Source organism: Plutella xylostella, chromosome 8, assembly GCF_932276165.1.
Source record: "Plutella xylostella chromosome 8, ilPluXylo3.1, whole genome shotgun sequence".
Taxonomy (NCBI): Eukaryota; Metazoa; Arthropoda; class Insecta; order Lepidoptera; family Plutellidae; genus Plutella; species Plutella xylostella.
The window spans coordinates 6531039-6551473 of NC_063988.1; the positions used below are offsets into that span (position 1 = coordinate 6531039).

Below are 20435 nucleotides of genomic sequence, written 5' to 3' on the forward strand. Positions count from 1 at the left end.
TTGCGCTGAAGCTGAACGTTTGCTAAGAGGGAATGCACCGCCTTGCGATCTCGACTTTCAATTTCATGGTATAAATACACAGACCATAATTACCACTTATAAAGAATTAAATTTAAAAATGACAGAAGATTTATGGGGCATGTCCGTTAAAGTTATTAGTCATGTTATTGATATCCTAGCACCCCACTTGGCTAATCTTTTTAACAGATGCATTGAGGTCGGTGTATTCCCCGATTTGATGAAACTTAGTAAACTAATACCGCTTTTTAAATCTGGTGAGAAAAATGATCCCAATAATTTTAGGCCTGTATCAGTTTTGCCAGTACTGAGTAAAATATTTGAAAAAATTATGCTGCATCAAATGCTTTCGCACTTTAGTATTCACGGCCTTCTCCATAACCAACAGTTCGGTTTCACCAAAGGTCGATCTACAACTGACGCTGGTGTCGCGTTGGTCAAACACATATTTAGTGCTTGGGAGGAACGTCTTGATGCTGTGGGTGTATTTTGCGATCTATCGAAAGCATTTGATTGTGTGGATCATGCCACTCTACTTATGAAACTTAAATATTATGGGCTAACTGGCAAAGCTCTTACATTATTGGAATCATACTTGAGCAACAGAACTCAACTAGTTGACATAAATGGAGTGCGTTCGGCTGGCTGTCCTGTCAGTATGGGTGTTCCCCAAGGCTCGATTTTAGGACCATTCTTGTTTCTTGTATATGTTAACGATTTACCGTTTTTGGTAGATAAATTATGTGAGATAGTACTATTTGCTGATGATACTTCACTTATATTTAAGTTGAAGCGACAAGAAGTCAATTTTGACAATGCAAACAGTACTCTTTCCATAGTTGCTAATTGGTTCACTGTAAATAATTTAGCTCTTAACTCCAAGAAAACAAAATGTATTAAATTCACTTTGCCTAATGTAAGACAAGTAGAGACATATTTGACATTGAATAACGATAAGCTAGAGTTAGTAAATGAAACGGTATTCCTGGGTATTACAATTGACTCAAAGTTGCAATGGGGACCCCATATTGAGAGGATAAGCGGTAGATTGAGTTCTGCAGCTTATGCGGTTAGAACCATTAGACAGTTAACAGATGTAGATACAGCCAGGCTTGTGTATTTTAGTTATTTTCATAGTGTTATGTCTTACGGAATTCTATTGTGGGGACGAGCGGCTGACATTAATCAAATCTTTGTTCTGCAAAAACGAGCAATTCGAGCCATATATGTATTAGGGTCTAGAATTGCATTAAGAGATACGTTTAAGGAAATAGGTATACTAACTGTTCCATGCCAATATATCTATGAAAATATTATGTATGTTCGTAAAAACTTAAATTCATTTAGTAAAGTAGGAGCCACTCACGGTATTGAGACCAGAAACAAAAATAAGTTGCTTTTCCCCACACTCAGACTTTCGAAAACAAACACATCATTCATGGGGAACTGTATACGCTTTTATAATAAATTATCAAATGAAGCAATAAACCTTACTGAGCAAAAATTTAAGAATTATGTTAAAGCTACATTATGTAGTAAAGCTTACTATAGTATAAATGATTATTTAAACGACAAAAACGCGTGGTCTTGTCCACCTCAGCTAAGGCTATTGAAAAAATGAAATGGATATAGGTACTTAAGTAAAATTGTAGGCACTAGATATAAGTAAAAATTGTAATAGATTATAAGGAAAAAGTTGAAAAGATGCTCGAGGAGTTTCTTTCGCCATTTCTTTTCTTCTCAATGACGGGGCCTTTGTGAAATGGTGGTAGATGACTATCGACAAATAATTGTAAAATTTTACGTCGATTAAACCATTTGAATTTGAATTTAAAGAAAACACTTATATAATCAAATTCATCATAGCAGATGTCGATTCCTCCCCAATTATAGGTAGAAGTTCATGTGAGGAACTAAACTTAGTTAAAAGAATATTATCTATTTCAAAAAACTCAGGAAATACTGAAATTTTGGATGCATACTCGGACGTGTTTGAAGGATTAGGTTGTTTGCCGGGATGTCACAAAATACAACTTAAAGAAAACGTGAATCCAGTAGTACATGCTCCGAGAAAGTTACCAATAGCATTAAAAGATAAAGTAAAAGATAAATTGTCAGAAATGGTTAGTCAAGGTATCATAGCCAAAGTAGAAGGACCAACAGATTGGGTTAGTAGCATGACATTACCTAAAAAAGCTGACGGAGACTTCAGGATATGTCTAGACCCGCAAGATCTGAATAAAGCCATACGGCGTGAGCACTTTAAATTGCCAACTCTCGACGAAATAACAGCTAAATTGTCGGGCGCTAAAGTATTTAGTACGTTAGATGCAAAAAAGAGTTTCTGGCAGTATAAATTACATGAAGATAGCACAGACCTTTGTACTTTCAATACGGCGTTCGGACGATACAAATTCTTAAGATTACCATTTGGTATATCATCGGCATCTGAAGTTTTTCACAAAACTTTGCTACAACATTTTGAGGATATTGAAGGAGTATGTCAGTTCGTCGACGACCTGCTCATATACGGTAAAGATAGGAAGGAGCACGACGAACGTCTACACCAAGTGCTACAAAGATGCCGAAAAATAAATATAAAGCTTAATAGAGAAAAGTGTAAGATAGGATTGAATGAAATTACATATTTAGGTCATAAAATTAGTCAGCATGGTATATTACCAGATGATACACACACATTGGCAATAAGGAACATGCCGGAACCGAAAAACGTCAAGGACTTGGAGCGTTTCCTAGGCCTGGTGACATACGTAGGCAGTTTCATTCCACATCTGTCTGATAAAACCTCAATCTTAAGAGAGTTGCTCAAAAAAGATATTGAGTGGCACTGGACGGATAGGCACGCGGCTAGTTTCAAAGCTATAAAACAGAGTTTGTCGAGCCCGCCTGTATTGCAATACTATAGTTTAGATAAACCAGTAACGTTATCAGTAGATGCTAGTAAGAACGGCCTCGGGGCATGCCTACTGCAGGAGGGGTTACCTGTTTGTTATGCGTCAAAGTCCCTAAATAAAACGGAACAGGCCTACGCGCAGATCGAAAAGGAATTATTTGCTTGTGTGTTTGCGTGTGAAAAGTTCTATACATATATATATGGTCGTACGGATATCACTATAGAAACAGATCACAAACTACTCATTAGCATAATAAACAAGCCTATTGTAAACGCACCTCCTCGTCTGCAGAGAATGCTTATGAGGTTACAGCCATATACATTCACTCTTGTATATAAGCCAGGTAGGTATTTATATGTAGCGGATGCCGTATCGCGCGCCTGCCATTCATATAGCAACAGTGTTGACCGTGACCTCGAGCCCCGCGACCACCTCGATGCGCAGGCGCAGGTGTGCTCGGTGGCCATCCATAATCCTCTCACTGATTCCCATTTTTTACAGATACAAAAATATACAAAAAATGACAGTGAGTTACAATTATTAAAAACCGTTATTAGAAAGGGATGGCCTACACATAAAAATGAGGTTGATGACCTAATTAGGTGTTACTGGTGTGTTAGGGACGAATTAACTTTTCAATACGGGTTAGTTTGGAAAGGTACTCGCATTATTATACCTAAATGTATGAGGCAGGAGATGTTGCGAAAAGTACATATAGGCCATTTAGGTGTAGAAAAATGCAAATTGAGAGCGCGCGAAATTATGTATTGGCCTAACATAAGTTCTCAGATAGAAGATATGATATCTAACTGCCAGGCATGTCTTACCTATAGAAAAGCAAACGTAAAAGAGACATTGTTACAACACGAGATTCCGAATAGGGCTTGGTCTAAAGTAGCAGCGGATTTATTTCACTTCCGTGATCAAACATATCTTTTGGTTGTTGACTATTATAGTAAGTTCGTAGAAGTTATCAACATTCAGTCGATGACGTCACAGTCCGTTGTCGATCAGCTGAAAATTATATTGAGTAGAACCGGGATACCGGATATTCTCATGACAGACGGCGGCCCGGAATTTAATAGCGAGCATTTTAGGAAATTTTCTACCGAATGGAACTTTCAACATGTGATGTCATCTCCTAGGTATCCACAATCCAATGGTCAGGTAGAAAGAACTATTCAGACAGTGAAAAACATGTTAAAGCAGACTAGTTATGATAATTCGGATTTCCGGTTGGCACTCCTAGAGTATTTAAACACACCAATTGATAATTCGTTGCCATCACCTTCCGAATTACTTAATAATAGAAAACTTAGAAGTATCGTTCCATGCTCACCTTCATTGTTGCAACCTAAAATACATAAGAACGTTTGCTCAAAGTTACAAAGTCGTAAGATTAAAGAGAAGAATTATTATGACAAAAGTGCTAGGGATTTATCCATATTGAAAGTAGGTCAAAAGGTAAAAGCATGGTTAAATAATAAGTGGCAAAATGGTGTGGTCTTAAGTATAAAAGGAATACGATCATACGCAATACAAATGCAGTCAGGTCGCGTTATAGTGAGAAATCGTAGACATTTAATAGAAGATTCAAACCGTTGCTTATCGCGTACGTATAATGATAACAATAGCTACCCCTATGACGATATAGTAACGATGACGCACCGTCAACAAGCACCGCCTGAGAGTGGCGGGTCCCCGCGCCCGCGCAGCCCCCCCCGCCCCGGTGTCCCGCTTCAGCCACCTCATGTACCTAATGTAACAGCTGATCCTCACATAACCCGTTATGGCAGGGCGGTGAGACCTCCTGAGCGCTACGGCTTCTCTGCGGCACGATAGGATAGGACATCACGAATATTATCAACTAACTATAAGTGGAATGAATTTTAATTTTATTTTATAATCTTATATGTTAAATTCAAGCATTACTTACAATGTAATAATTGAATAAGTACTTACTTACTTATTAATTATAAATTTTTTGAATAATTGATAATTTATGATATAATTGCTGATGTTTAATATTATACCTAAGCACAAAAGTATAATTTTACTTACTTAATGAAATGTGATAATGAGGATTCAATTTAATTCAAATGAGTATGTTTATAAAATAATTAATATTATGTTATCAATATAATACCTGATCAAATTGTTTGCATTACATTCTACTAGTTATTTTGTTTGTTATTGTTATTTGTAACAAAAATCGCATGAGATTGTACACAAAAACTAGGTAGCTGTTTTTTATGATTATGATTCATTCAAGGACACCTTATTTAGCCTTATTATATTGATTGTCAATGTTTATTAAAGTACCTACCTTTCCACAAGGCAAGTTTGTAACCATAATATACCTAACAAATTTTGCTCCGGTACTTACGGTTCTATTTACATAGTTTTCTCTCATGATAACCTTATGAAATGAGCTGGTATAGGTAACATTGAGTTACAAATTTACCCCCTTATTCATAGAGAAGTTACAATACGTTTTAACTAATAAACTGTTTTGTCCCTCTCCGACAAAGAACAATTTGTTCTTTTAAAGAGAGGGACAAAACAGTTTATTAGTTAAAACGTATTGTAACTTCTCTATGAATAAGGGGGTTACAATACACAAGTCAATGAGTAGGTAGGTATTTATAATGTTTTTGTTTTATTTTAATGATTTTAATTGCATGTATTATGAATAGTAACTATGTTCTATCTAAATCAATTTGGGTAAGTATAAACTTACTGCCTTTATACACCTAATAATATATTATAAACTTACAACCACTTTATATTCAAGATAAAATTGTTGTGAAATTGCTCTTTACAAAATAAACTTATCATTGTACCTGCTGTTTGTCTATGTTGATATTGATATGTACATGAATTCGTTTTTTATGAAATTTGTTATGAAATTAATATCTATGCATGTATACCTACTGTGCTTATTTTTTTTATAAGAAGGGGGATGTCGGATATTGTATTAGATGTGGGTATGCATGATGATTAATAAAAACCAGTACAAGCTCAGCACTCGTGTTTCATTGACGTACTCTTTACATACTTAGTAAATGCATCCACAATTAGTAGTACGAACTTAAAACCATTCGATTCGGGAAGGGGACCCAGTACATCTGAATGCAGCACTGAAAAGGGCTGATCAGGTTTTTCCCATGAAGTTATATTTTGCTGTTGGGACCTAGGTACACGTTTCTTCGAAATACAAATCAAACAGTGCTCAATGTATTTTTTAACAAACTGTCTTAGGCCTGGGAACCAAAAGTGTTTTAATACTAAATCCAGGGTTTTGTCGTAGCCAATGTGATTGTGCTCATCGTGAAACACGCGAAGTAAGCTAAGTCTATGACCGCGAGGAATAAAACAAAGGAGTCGCGACTGTTCGCCTACTGGCGAGTACTTGTAATACAGAAGATCACTTTTCTCAACATAGCGATTGGGGTCGAGGCCACCCTCTCTAAGTTTCTCGAGGAGGTCTCGCGTTTCATTATCTGCAGCTTGTGCTATTTGGGCCCAATTGCGATGTTGAGTCACATTCAGTACTTCGCGAACGGGGTTCCCACTCAGGTAATCGGCATGTGACATCATCGTTCCCTTTCGGTATTCCATATCAAAAGTAAAGTCCTGGAGATAGATCCACCAGCGGGCCACTCTCGGAAGCAGGTCCTTTTTACGTTCGGTTGATTTGAGAGCATTGCAGTCTGTAATAAGTTTAAATTGAAGCCCAATCAAATAGTGTCGAAAGTTCTGCAATGCTTTCACAACAGCCAACGTCTCTAATTCATAGGAGTGATACCTACTCTCTGCGCCTTGAGTGGTCCGGCTGAAGTAGGCTACAACTCTTTTGTTACCGTCCGGGTGGGTTTGCAAGAGAACCGCGCCGTACCCAACGCTACTCGCATCAGTATGCACCTCCGTTGGTAATTTTGGATCAAAGATGGCTAAGACAGGCTCGTTAGTTAAAATTGTAATAATTTCCTGTCGCACTTTCTCCTGTTCGGTACCCCACTTAAACTGTGCGCCCTTTTTGGTTAGTTGGGAGATGGGAAACGTTTTAGTCGCGTATCCCTCGATATATTTCCGGAAATAACCAGCTAGCCCTAAGAACTGCCTGACCTGTTTTACGTTCTCCGGAGCGGGTGAATTTACCAGTGCTTGAATCTTATGAGGACTCGGCCTAACCTGACCTTGACTTATTATTCGCCCGAGATATTCGACTTCAGTGGTTAGAAAGACACATTTCCGTAAATTTATCGAAAACCCTGCCTCGGTTAAGGTGGCGAGTACTTTCCTCAGCAACTCTATCCCCTCGTCTATTGTGGTACTCATCAGCAGCACGTCATCGATATAAACCAGGACTTGTCCCGCGTCTATAAATTTGCGCAATGTTTTATTAATAATCCTTTGGTACACGATTGGCGAATTTGAGAGTCCATAGGGCATTTTTAAATATTCGTAGTGCCCCTCGGGTGTGACGAATGCTGTCCGATGTATGGATTCATCACTAATCCTTATTTGGTGAAAACCCGAAGCCATATCAAGTGAGGAGTATCGCGTTATATTTTTATCACCTAGGCGGTCGATGTGATCGTCGATCAACGGTAACGGATATCGCTCTTTGACAGTCACCCTATTTAAAGCGCGGAAGTCGACGCAGAGACGGTCCGACCCGTCCTTCTTCTTCACAAGGATAATAGGACTAGAGTACTCTGACTGCGATTCCTTGATAATGTTCTTTTGTAGAAGATCATTGATGATTTCGCGAACCTTGAGTTTTTCAGCGATCGATAATTTGTAAGGCCGATAGGTGACGGGTACATCACTAGTTACATTGATATGCATTTCGCCCGTGGTCACAGTAGTGGTTGCTGTGCCTGTTATAAAGAAATCCGCAAAATCATCAATTACCCTTGTGCGGATCACCTCGACCGTTTCACGAACTATTACTGTACGGTTCGAAGGAAGTGGCGGTGCACCTGTTGGTTCTTGAAGAAGATGAGGAAATGCCACTGATGAGGTAGCTGTTAGCCTGTAGAGTCTTCCAAAGAAAACACCGGTATTACTGTTCACTGTTGACTTCGAGTGTCTCTGGAGATCTTCACTGTTAGGCTGTTATTAGTGGACTGTATGTTGTTTACTGTTCCGCTGTTACTATTAGACTGACTTGCTGTGAGGTGTTGGCGTCTGCCTTTTATACTAATCTCTACCGAAGATAGAGAATTCCAGGAAGCTCTAGAAAAGACTCATAAGAAGTAGAATGTTCTAGATGGGGCTGCCATCTGTTGTCGAGTAGGTGAACTACATGGTCTATTTAGTGCACTATTGTTCTACTTCGTTATGCTATTTCCTACTAGATGGCGCTGGCCTCCTCACTTGCTGTCACTATTTATTTATTATTATTACTAAAGTAGGTAGGTGCTCGAACAACTAGTAGGTAGGTACATACTTAAACTATATCTATATCTATACACACACATAAGTAAGTATTTATCTTAGCGCTCAGAACCTTCGCGAGCGTAATCGAGTTAACTACTTGATCTAGTTATTTCTATGAACTATTTACAAATAAAACAAAACTTCTTTTAGTCGTTCCGTACATCTCTCCCGCCGGTCATCGCCTGCAGGGCGTTGAATTCTTTGGTCGGAACGTCTGGAGCTGTAGGCAGGATCACCAGCTTCTTGGTCGGTCTTCTAAGGGTTCCTCCTTTGGTTTGGACGTCGACTGTTCTTACGATGCCGTCTTGTCCGGGGTAGACAGCCGTGACAACGCCCTTTGGCCACGTGTTGCGCGGTAGGTTGCCGTCTGCCACCATGACAATGTCGCCAACCTTGACTGCTTCGCCGCGTCCGTGAGGCTCCCGCCGGTGCTGAAGTTCAGGCAGGTACTCTCGTAGCCATCTTGCCCAGAAGAGGTCGGCCAGGCGCTGAGAGGCGCGCCAGTGACTGCGGCTGATGAGGTCCTTGTCGTCGAAGCTGCCAGGCGCGTGTACGCGTCCTGATCCGCCGAGCAGGAAATGGTTCGGTGTCAAGGCCTCGGGGTCGTCGGGCTCGAGTGACACATGCGTGAGCGGGCGGCTGTTTACTGCGTATTCTGCCTCGGCTAGCAGTGTGCGCAGCACCTGTTCGGCTGGGTGCTGCTCGTTCAGGACGGCGTAAAGGGCGGTCTTCACTGACCGCACCAGTCTCTCCCAGGCCCCACCCATGAAAGGAGCCCCAGGAGGTATGTAGCGCCAGTTGATCTTCTGTTGGGCCGCTTCATCAGCTGTAGCGGCGTCGATTGATTGCCGCAGCTCTCTATCAGCCCCGCGCAGGTTCGTGCCGTTGTCGGACCATAGCTCAGTAGGTGTTCCGTAGAGTGCCATGTGCCTACGCAGCGCCATCACTGCCGAGCTAGTGGTGAGAGAGTCCACCAGCTCTAAGTGTACGGCGCGCGTCGTGAGACACGTGAAGAGCGCCACATATCGCTTCTGTCGAGTGCGGCCCACGGTGACTGTCAGAGGCCCGAAGTAGTCCAGGCCGGTGTAGGTATAGGGCCTGCAGTGATGTGCAAGGCGGCTCGATGGGTGGTCTCCTGTAGGTGGCTGCGGGGGTGAATCTTTCCTGATGCGGCATGGTCGACATCGATGAATCATCATCTTCACCACTGTGCGAAGGCGGAGTATCCAGTAGTGCTGTCTGCACTCATTAACTGTAGTTTCGGCTCCTGCGTGCATCAGCTGGCGGTGTGTGTAGTCGATCCACAGTTTGGTGATTTGATGATTGCCGTCGAGTATTGCAGGGCTGATGACTCCTTGTTCTATATTGAGTGTACGGCCGATTCGCGATTTCAATAGTAGTATTCCATTTTCAGCGACGACCGCAAGGTGGCGCAGCCTGCTTCTCGCGTTCAGGGTTCTGTTTTTCTGTAAGTCTTCTATTTCTGAGTCGAAGGCTTGCTGTTGACTTAGGCGTACGAGTAGTATTTCCGCCTCACGTAGTAGCTGCCCGGTGAGCGGGAGGTATTTTCTGTCTTCTGTAGTTTTCACTGTCGCACGCTTGTTCGGTTTCGTAGCTGTTTTCTTGCGCCAGTCATGGTCTTTTTCGCTATTTTTCGCAGTTCTTTTGTAGTTGACTCGCTGATCACGTGGCCGGCACAGCTGTATGAAGTGTAAAACTCTTGCTGTAGCTCGTAGCAGTTTTTCCCACTTAGAGAAACGGTTGTAGTCTGGCAGCGCTTCTTTTAGTTGTGCAGACTTTTCGGTAACTGAGGTCGTTTTCTCTTCGCCTGTTTTCTTCGTTAGAAGTGGTTTTTCCGCCGGCCAGGCAGTAGGGTCCTCGAGTAAGAAGGATGGGCCCTTGTACCATCGGTGGTCAGCGTCGAAGTCGCGTGGCACATCCCTTGTAGCGTCGTCGGCCACGTTGAGTTTCGTAGGTATCCAGCGCCATTCATTTGTAGAGCTGTTTTCCTCGATGTCAGCTATGCGGTGCGCGACGAACGGGCGGTACGATCTTGAGCCGTTCTTCAGCCATGTCAGCACCGTCTTACTGTCGGTCCAGAAGGTCTTCGATTCGGGCTTAACTTGGTGTTCTTCAATGACGGCTGCGGCCATACGGCAGCCCATAACGGCGGCTTGTAGCTCGAGGCGCGGGATCGAAGTGAGCTTGAGCGGTGCCACTCGCGCCTTTGCTATGACGAGCGATAGGTATGTCTTACCCTCTGCTGTTACCGCCCGCCAATAAAGAGCGGCGGCGTATGCGGACTCGCTCGCGTCGACAAATATATGTAGCTGTAGACTCGTAGCGTCGCTGTAGCGGGCGTAGCACCTCGGTATTGAGACACGGCGTAGCCCTTCCAGGTGCATCATCCATTGTTGCCATTGTTCTGAGAGGTCTTCATCTATTGGCTGGTCCCAGGTAGTGCCACGCCGCCACGCCTCTTGAAGTAGCTGTTTTGCTCGCACGGTGACAGGCGCGGCAAATCCGAGCGAATCATACAGCGACATGACGATCTTGAGTGCTTCTCTCTTCGTGGGTATCTTCTTTTCTATGACTGCAGGCGGCAGACGCGCCAAGTCTAGGTTGAAACCGAGCGCATCGGACTTTGGCCGCCAGATGAGACCTAGGACTCGTTCGCTTGATCTATCATCGATCTTAATGTTCATGGGCTCGTTGCCTGTTTCGCCGAGTGCTTTGAGTACTGCCTCGGAGTTTGATGCCCATTGCCGCAGCACGAAGTGGCCTCGCCGGTGTATGTCGCGGACGTCCTGCGCCACCTTGATCGCTTGCTCTTCGGTCTTGTGGCTGTCGAGGTAGTCGTCGACGTAGTGTTTGTTGATAATTGCGTCTACTGCCTCGGGGTGAGTGGCTTCGTACTTGAGTGCGTTAATATTCTTCACGTAGATTGCTGTTGATGGTGAACTTGTAGCGCCGAATATGAGTGACGTCATTCTGTATTCTGTTGGCGGCCCATCACGCTTGTTGCCCCTCCACAGGTAGCGAAGGGCATCTCGATCCTCAGCGCGTATCTTCACCTGCATGAACATCTCGGCGATATCAGCTGTCACGGCGACTGCATGCTGTCTGAAGCGCATTAGTACTCCCGGCAACGACTGTAGTAGGTCTGGCCCGGTGAGTAGGTGGTCATTTAGTGAGACGCCTTTATATGTGGCTGCTGCGTCCAGGACAATGCGAATCTTGCCCTTGTTCGGATTGACGACTGCGAAATGCGGTAGATACCACACTTTGTTTGATGTGGTCGGTGGCGCGACTTCAGCGTAGCCCTTTGTAATAAGGCTCTCCATCTGTTTCTCGTACTTTTCTTTGAGGTCAGCGTCGCGATCAATCTTCTTCTCGATGCTGTGAAGTCTCTTCAGCGTGTTCTCGTAGTTGTTTGGCATGCTGAAGTCATCCTTCTTCCACAGTAGAGACGTTTCATATCGGCCGTCGTCTCGTGCTATGGTGTTCTTGGTGAGCAGGTCGAGTGCTCGCTGTTCTGGGTCAGACTTTGGTGTCTTCGGTGTGATCGTTAATGAGTCGAGCGCGAAGTGTCTCTTCAGCTGCTCGTCCATGCTGTCTTCGAGGTTGATGATGTTGTTCACGTAGTGCACGCGCTGTCCCAGTGCGCGCGTGTGTGCACCGTGTAAAACCCAGCCCAGTGGTGTGCGTGAAGCCACTGGTTGGTGTCGCTGTCCCGCTCGCACTTCCGACGCCATGAGCAGGTGCCAATTGTCTTGCCCGATGAGCAGGCCTGGCTTCATGTCTGCGTGCTTCAGCTCGTGCTGGATGTCTTCTAGATGAGGGCAGCCGGCAAGGTCTTGCTCGGTGACACGCTGTGCGGCGAGGTGCAGCTTTCTTACTGTGCGTGCGTTGACTATGTGCGTCCCGCTTGCCCCCTCGAGAGTGAGTGTGACGCGATGTGATGCGGACTCTTCGACGCTTGTGTCAGCGATCACTTCTATGAAGAGAGGGTCAATAGGCCCCCTGGCTCCGATCCTCTGTGCAATGTCACTGTCGATGAGCGTAACAGTAGATCCGTCGTGTAGGAGCGCGCATGTGTCGACCGCTCCCGCTGGTCCGGAGACTTGCACCTTTACTATCTTGAGATACGCTTGCGTCTTCGGTGTCCACGAAGAGGCGACTGCTTCCCTTTTATTTAATTCGGGCTCGTCTTTGCGCACGAAGTGAAGCAGTCGGTGATGTGACCTCTCGCAGCCGTCAACTTCGCATTTCTTAATTCTGCATCGGTGCGTCTTGCTGCGGTAGCGTAGACAACGAAAGCAGAGTCTGCTTTCCTTAGCTAGCTGCCAACGTGAGTCGATGTTGCTCTCTACAAACTTGCGGCATTCTGCTATGTTGTGGCCGGCGTTGGAGCATACTGGGCACGAAACTTTCTGTTCCGCAGTTGCGTGTGCCATTTGTGCGCGGCGTGGCTGCTGCTGCTGTTGCTGCTGCTTCGGTTCGTAGGCGATGCTCGACGTCTTCTCATGTGCGTGCGGCATATTGAGGCTTCCCGAGTGAGGAAGCGGCTGAGCTTCAGCAGGTCGGGTTCCTCGGGCGACTGTGCGGCGGAGAAGTCGAACCAGCGAAGCTTGTGGGCGGCGGTGAGCTTCTCGACTGTGAGCTGCGTGATCTCGGGATTGTTGAGGTAGCGGTCGCGGTGCAGCTCTTGAAGTGTCGTTACGATGTTGCTTACTTCGTTTGCAAAGAAGCAGAACTCTGTAGCGATATCCGTAGGCCGGCGTAGTGCGCGCAGACGTTCCAACTCGGCGAGCGCGATGCTGTCCGGGCGCCCGAAGCACAATTCGAGTGACTTCATCACGTTCTCGGGCGTCGTGCTGGTGATGAGCAGGCGGCTGACAGCTTCCTTCGCTCTTCCTTTCAGGCATCGACGTAGGCGCCCCATGTTGTCGCAGGGCGCGAGTGATGCGGCGGACTCGTAGTAGGCGGTCTTGAACTGTAGCCACTCGTGCGGCGCGCCACTAAAATACGGTAGCTCACTAATGTGACGTGGAGCCGGTGGCGGTGGTGGTGGCGGCGGCGCCCCGGCTCTTGCAGCTAGAGCAATAGCTTCGGCGAGGGCAGTGAGGCTCACAGAGTCGCTTGTCCGCGGCTGAGCGACAGGGACGGCGGCAGTGGAGGCAGGGTCGACGGCGGTGGCGACTGGCGGCGGTAGAACGTAGTCCTCATCATGCTGTCTGGACTCCTCAGCAGCTTCTGTTGGCGGTGGTGGTGCTGCTGACGCGGAGTGAGGCTCGTTCTTGATGGCCAGTACATTCTGCTGTGTCTTAAGCCACGAGTCGACCTTGAGCGTACTCTCCATCTCGGTACTGATGCTGCCGTCGTCGTCATCGGTGTCGGATTCAGCTTCAATAACTGCGAGACGGGCGGCGGCGAGTTCAGCTTTACGACGTGCTATTTCTTCTTTACTACGTGCTATTTCTTCTTTTGCTTCGGCGATTTCAACTTGACGACACGCTAATTCTTCTTTCGCTTCGGCGATGCGGCGTGCCTTTAATGACTTGGCCTTCGATCTTGCTGTAGACGCTGGCGGAGTAGCCCGGATGCATGACGGTGGGCAGGGCGTTCCGGCAGCAGCTGTAACCACCCTCGCGGCAGTGGAGGGCGGTGGCGGTACTCCCCCGAAAACAGGGAGTGGTGCCCCCCCTGTTATGGGGGGCGAGACGCTATCCACCCTGGCGGCAGACGAGGGCGGCGTCGATACTCCGGTGGACACACCCGTCGATGTTGATGCTTTCACGGCGGTTGACGGCGTGTGCGTGTCGGAGTCTGTAGCGGTGGCGGTGGAGGCGGTGGCGCCGGCGGCCGACGATTCTTCAGTAGGCCTCTGTTCTAGGCCGCCGCGCTGTAGCCTCCCTGTCGTGGACCTCGTTACAGGCATTCCAAAGTCTTCAATCCGGCTCGAAGGACCAAATGTGCGGATCACCTCGACCGTTTCACGAACTATTACTGTACGGTTAGAAGGAAGTGGCGGTGCACCTGTTGGTTCTTGAAGAAGATGAGGAAATGCCACTGATGAGGTAGCTGTTAGCCTGTAGAGTCTTCCAAAGAAAACACCGGTATTACTGTTCACTGTTGACTTCGAGTGTCTCTGGAGATCTTCACTGTTAGGCTGTTATTAGTGGACTGTATGTTGTTTACTGTTCCGCTGTTACTATTAGACTGACTTGCTGTGAGGTGTTGGCGTCTGCCTTTTATACTAATCTCTACCGAAGATAGAGAATTCCAGGAAGCTCTAGAAAAGACTCATAAGAAGTAGAATGTTCTAGATGGGGCTGCCATCTGTTGTCGAGTAGGTGAACTACATGGTCTATTTAGTGCACTATTGTTCTACTTCGTTATGCTATTTCCTACTAGATGGCGCTGGCCTCCTCACTTGCTGTCACTATTTATTTATTATTATTACTAAAGTAGGTAGGTGCTCGAACAACTAGTAGGTAGGTACATACTTAAACTATATCTATATCTATACACACACATAAGTAAGTATTTATCTTAGCGCTCAGAACCTTCGCGAGCGTAATCGAGTTAACTACTTGATCTAGTTATTTCTATGAACTATTTACAAATAAAACAAAACTTCTTTTAGTCGTTCCGTACAAGCCTCATGAGAGAATCACGCTCGGTACCTTTTAGCGGGGTAGTTATAAGTGCTTCGGTATCTTTTGTCACGGTGAAAACGTGGGCATTTTTATCACTGACAGGCGTACGAGTTAGGTATTGGCAGTCTTTAGTTCTAACGTAGGTAATACTATCCCTATTTAAAATGTCGGTTCCGATGATTAAGGGTGTTTTCATAAACTTGGCTGGCACCACTATAAAATCAGCTTCTATCGCAATGTTGGCAAATTGGACCGTAAGAGTTGTGCATGACGTGGCTACAATTTCATGGTTACTAATGCCCCTTAACACGCATCTAGTAGGCTTTAATGTAGGATTCAGATGTTTTATTACATCCGATGATACGAGAGAAACATTAAGTGCCCCACTGTCTATTAACACGTCAACCGGTACGCCTTGAATTACAGCGGTAGTTATGTCGTTTGTTTTTCCGTGGAATCCTGACAAAAATTTACATTCCGATTGTTATGTTGACCTTGAGGGCCAGTCGATCTTTCTTCCGCAAAACAAACACTCTCCGTGTGTCCTATCTTTTTACAGAACGTGCAGGTCGGAGCACCAGGCCGTGCCTTGAAGGTCGATTCTGATGGCTTAAACCTCTTGGGACAGTTATGAGAGAGGTGGTCATGCCCTTTGCAGTTAAAACAGATTTTACGTTGGCTCTGATCCGCATGTTCTGTACCACGTTTTCGTGATGGATTTACATAAATAGACAGAAATGACACAAGTTTTTCCGAAGAAAGTTCGGCGTTCGCTGCCGCTGCTCGCACCTGTGCATCTTCTATTCCACGGATAACAATTTGTGTTACTAACTCGTCGGGAAGTCCTTTAATTATGTGTAGGCGTAACAAAGTACGACGCGCGTATTCCGCGTATGAACTAAACTTACTAGAAGTCGTGCACATTGTCTCGAATAGTATCGTCGCGTAGTCAAGTTTGCGAGAACAAAGCGGCTTAAATTCCCGCTTTAAGCTGCTCCACGATCTATCGGTCGATACCCATTCGTTTAGCCAAGTTCTAGCGTCACCTTTTAAACACCCTGCTACACGTGATAAGCATTCTTTGTCATCCCAGCGATTAGCTAGTTGCGCGCGGTCCACTTCATCACACCAAGAGTCCACGTCATGGATTGATGGGTCAAAGTTTGACACATAGTAATGTGAACGTTCCGGGTTTACAAATTGAAACGCGTCAACAATCGCTTGAGTAACTGACGAGGCGGATTGATCTGGTTGTGAGATGGGGGTAGAAGTGAATTTACTTTCTATCATTTCAAGGCGAGACAAAATCGTATCGAGTGTTCGCGATTCTACGGGAACAGGATTAGGTGTCGCGCTAACGTATGACGCAGGTGGCGACGTCACAGGGGATCGAACCCTGGGGGGTGTACGTTCATAACGATGACGTGATCTACGTGAATGTTTTCGCGATCGATCGCGCCTTCGTTCTCGTCGATGCGACCTGCTGCGCGATCTACTCCGCGAACTATGCGTGTTAGGCATGATTGTTTTGTACAGAAAAAATAGTGAAAAACACACAAGTTGGCAACGATAAAGTTCCTCTGTTTTTTAATCAAAATTGCTCAAGAAACGCAGATGTGGGTGTTGGATTGGAATCCCACTTCTGATGTAAGGGCAGAAGTGAAATTGCAATTAAAAAAAAATAATTATTTATTAACCTAAAAACTAATCACATGTATTTACAAAAATTATAACCAAACTTAACAAACTAACAGAGGAACAGAATTATTACCAATTATACAAATCAACAATAGATATTAAAGAAAGACACAAATACCGAACAGCAGATTACACCACGAGCAGAGCTTCCGCACGCCACCGAGTCCAGCCGAGAAAAGAGGCCTGCGCCACCGTTCGCTGCGCTTTTATAGGGAACGCCCGGCCCTTGCTCCTACGTAGGGTAGTAGGATCCAACAATAGTTATTAAAAATAGCAGGTGCTCTCACATTTAAACCTGTGCCGTTGGAAGTCTGTAGGCATAATAATAATAAAACTCGCATAAAGTTACCTACATTGTTAGGAAAGCAATACTGTTGTAAAATATCTAAAAAAATATTAATAATTATGTAGGCATTATAATAACCAACTGGTTTTTTTCTATTTGATACATAGATCAATGAAAAATCAGATGTTACAAGTAATTAAATATCCCCTTCATACTAATGTTTTAAAGTTTTTTTTTTTTGTGATTCGATTAAGTACCACAAATACATAGTTGAGATTGACGACAACACTATGGGAGTTCCATGGCAACACTGTATCATGTGTCATTGTCAAAAACTAATTGACAGTGACAGTTGGTTGACAGTGACATTTATAATGTCAAAAAGTACATACAACTGATACAACTTGTAATATCGCTCCACCACGTGAATTTATAACAATTTTGTAAGAAAAGTAGACTAAAACTAACAACAATGAAAGTATTATCTGAAGATAGAACGCGCATTCTTTTTGAGAAGCTGACAAAATAGTGAGTATTTATTTTATTTATACGTCAACAATAAAAATATAACCTCAACTCAATAACAAACTAAAATACCATGTGTTTTCATCGAGTGTTTCTTTCTTTTCAGTATTGGAGTGAATGTGAAACTACTTATAGATAGGCCCGACGGGACCTACTGCTTCCGAGAGAAGAAGGATCGTGTTTATTACATTTCTGAGCGTTTGCTACAACTAGCACAAACAGTCAAGCCTGAGAACCTAGTATCAGCTGGCACTTGCTTCGGAAAATTCACGAAAACTAACAAGTTCCGACTCCATATAACTGCGTTGACGTACATAGCACCGTACGCCCCGCACAAGATTTGGGTGAAGCCTTCGGCAGAGCAACAGTTTTTGTATGGACATCATGTCATTAAAAGTGGTATGTATTTATATTGTTATTTTGGTATACTTATGATTACTGCATAGTCAGACTACAGGACTTCCAATGCTGTGAACTTGAACTGATAGTTGAAAAGGTCCTTGCAGAGTTTTTTGCAATTTCTTGCGTTGATATGCCAAGCAGAACTTAAATTTCATTTAATTATTTTGATAACCTACAAATAATTACACCATGTTTGTTGAATACCTTTGTATCTGACCATTGATAACTTTTACAGGCTTGGGCCGTATCACCGAAAACACACCGAAGCACCAAGGAGTTGTGATCTACTCAATGTCAGACCTTCCCCTCGGCTTCGGAGTAGCGGCACGAACCACCACTGAGTGCAGAAATGCAGACCCTCTAGCTACCATCGCATTCCACCAGGCAGACATCGGGGAATACATTCGATCAGAAGACACACTAACATAAAATAAAGCTAATAAATGGTTAAGTAAGTTAATATTAATATTTGTTTTAATCTTGATTGAACACAGAACTTATTTAAATCGGATTTTTGTGTTCAGGGATCTCCTGAGAGGAAATTAATTGAACCTATAGGTACCTACTTGATGATTTCAGAATATCATTCTCAAGTTTTTCAGAAGTGCCTTCATACTGTTTATTGCATTACTAAAGTGCCAAGAACTTCTGCTTTTACATCACAGGTGGCTCCGTTACTTTAAAAGTATTTACAATATTAGGCTGTTTTCTGATTTGCATTATAAGGAGGCACATGTCCTGCAATGGACCATTAACAACGTGTTCGTTACTAACAAAAAAAAATACCAACATAAGCCCCAGTTTCACCATACTCTGTTAGATCATAACAAGAGATTAGTTGATGATTTTGGACACAATGACATCTGACATCTGTCACGAATTTAATATGGAGATGACATATAATTGATGACATTACAATGTAACAGGGTTGTTAATCATCTAACTGACTATGGTAAAACTAGGCATAAGTTTTTTAAAAGAAATAACAATAAAATTATTTTACCTTATATAGTACCTACCAAAGTACGAAGACAAATATCAGCGCCTAAATTTATGATACAACATAACCATTTCTGCAAACCCACCTTTTCACTTTTCACGCATATGCCACATTCATCGTAATCTTAACAATTAAAGAAACACAAGGGCTTTTTCTTCTAGGAAGTCATAAAACACGCATTTAACTGCTAGTCGCGTAGATGCGCTTTTGTTACGTGAAACAGGCACAGTGTTTAAACAATGTCTTCCACATTCAGCATACCTAGCACGGAAGATGCACAAAACAAGACGTGACCAAGATCCTGCGTAATATTTTATCACGCCTTCTTTTGCGCGTCTTGCGCCCCGTGCTAGGTTTGCCGGGATCGAACCCGGCACCCTGAGCAGAGCAGCTGAAAATAAGAACTTTGCAACTACCGAACTTAACTTTACAAGTCTTCTATCGGCTTGTCGGAAAGTTTTAAGTAACTACGTACAAATTGTGCTTCGTTGTTCTCAAAGGGACCAAGAAGTTTGCGATAGAGAGAAAATTAAGTTATCCAGATGACTGATTGCTTTGTTAGTGGTTGAAAAGTTGTAAAATTCAATAACGTATAGGTTCGACATGGAAAATTCTATTCTTCGTACCTACCTACTTTGTGCTACCTAAAATCTAGATGCAGTGGCTAGTCTCTAGCTACTAGATATTACGAGGTACGTTCGATGTAAGAAAATTATTAAGCATGGCATGACGTGACCAACAGATTTACCTATCAGTTTTGGGAAAATCTACAGCTTCATAATGCACTTGCCAGTATGTTAGTTTGAAAAGGTACAAAAGTGTAAGTATAGGTACCTACTTAAGAAGCTGACTGTACCTATAGCGGGTACACTACATAAATCCGAATTACTTTTTTACGAATATGAAAATAACGATTTTTAAAATTACGAATTTCATAATTCCGAATAATTCACAGTCCCGAATTTTAAGTTTCCGAATAACGAAAATCACGAATAGTTAATTAACGAAATTTCAAACAACATATTTATTAAAATGACGAAAGTCAATTTTCCGAATATTATTATTTCGATGTTTTAAAAGTACGACTTTTTATTATATCGAAATGTTAAAATTACGAATCCCGAAGTTTTAATATTCCGAAAATACAAATTCCCGAATGTATCTTAGTTAACAAGAAATAGTTATTAAGAATAGTGTGTTTATTAACAGCATAATCCGTATACAATTTAACAATATTTTTTAAGCTATATTATTTGAGACGCTTCGCTGCGCTCCGCTTTGTTTTCGATATCTATGTGCACCAAACACGCTCCTCCTCGCTTTGCTCGTCTTCGCACCTATCTTTAGATTTAGGTCCTAAGGTTTTTAAGGTTAAACACCGTAAAAATCCGAGCAATTTTATTGCTTTGTTGTGTTACTTAACAACAAATACTACAAATAGTTTTCTATTTACAATATTTTAACTCTATATTTGAAACGCT

General features: G+C 43.5%; 2 protein-coding genes across 2 annotated transcripts; one reads left to right on the top strand and one right to left on the bottom strand.

The window, feature by feature from the left end:
* Positions 1-7856: 7856 nt before the first annotated feature.
* Positions 7857-14322, bottom strand: LOC125488869. The gene is made up of 2 exons (XM_048622561.1): positions 12900-14322; positions 7857-12798 (listed from the first exon to the last, which is right to left on the bottom strand). Exons 1-2 carry the CDS (start codon positions 14320-14322, stop codon positions 8528-8530), a joined length of 5694 nt encoding a protein of 1897 aa, XP_048478518.1. The 3' UTR covers positions 7857-8527.
* A 3071-nt stretch (positions 14323-17393) lies between these two features.
* On the top strand, positions 17394-18420 carry LOC105394497 (60S ribosome subunit biogenesis protein NIP7 homolog). Its single transcript, XM_011566406.3, has 3 exons — positions 17394-17555; positions 17659-17951; positions 18190-18420. Exons 1-3 carry the CDS (start codon positions 17500-17502, stop codon positions 18381-18383), a joined length of 543 nt encoding a protein of 180 aa, XP_011564708.1. The 5' UTR covers positions 17394-17499; the 3' UTR covers positions 18384-18420.
* The last annotated feature ends 2015 nt before the right edge of the window (positions 18421-20435 follow it).

Coding starts and splice junctions, on each gene's coding strand:
- LOC125488869 (XM_048622561.1), bottom strand. CDS start 14,322: ATGCCTGTAACGAGGTCCACGACAGGGAGGCTACAGCGCGGCGGCCTA. Junction 12,799..12,899: donor CCGCACGCACATGAGAAGAC/GTCGAGCATCGC, acceptor TTTCGTGCCCAG/TATGCTCCAACGCCGGCCAC.
- LOC105394497 (XM_011566406.3), top strand. CDS start 17,500: ATGAAAGTATTATCTGAAGATAGAACGCGCATTCTTTTTGAGAAGCTG. Junction 17,556..17,658: donor TTTGAGAAGCTGACAAAATA/GTGAGTATTTAT, acceptor CTTTCTTTTCAG/TATTGGAGTGAATGTGAAAC. Junction 17,952..18,189: donor ACATCATGTCATTAAAAGTG/GTATGTATTTAT, acceptor TAACTTTTACAG/GCTTGGGCCGTATCACCGAA.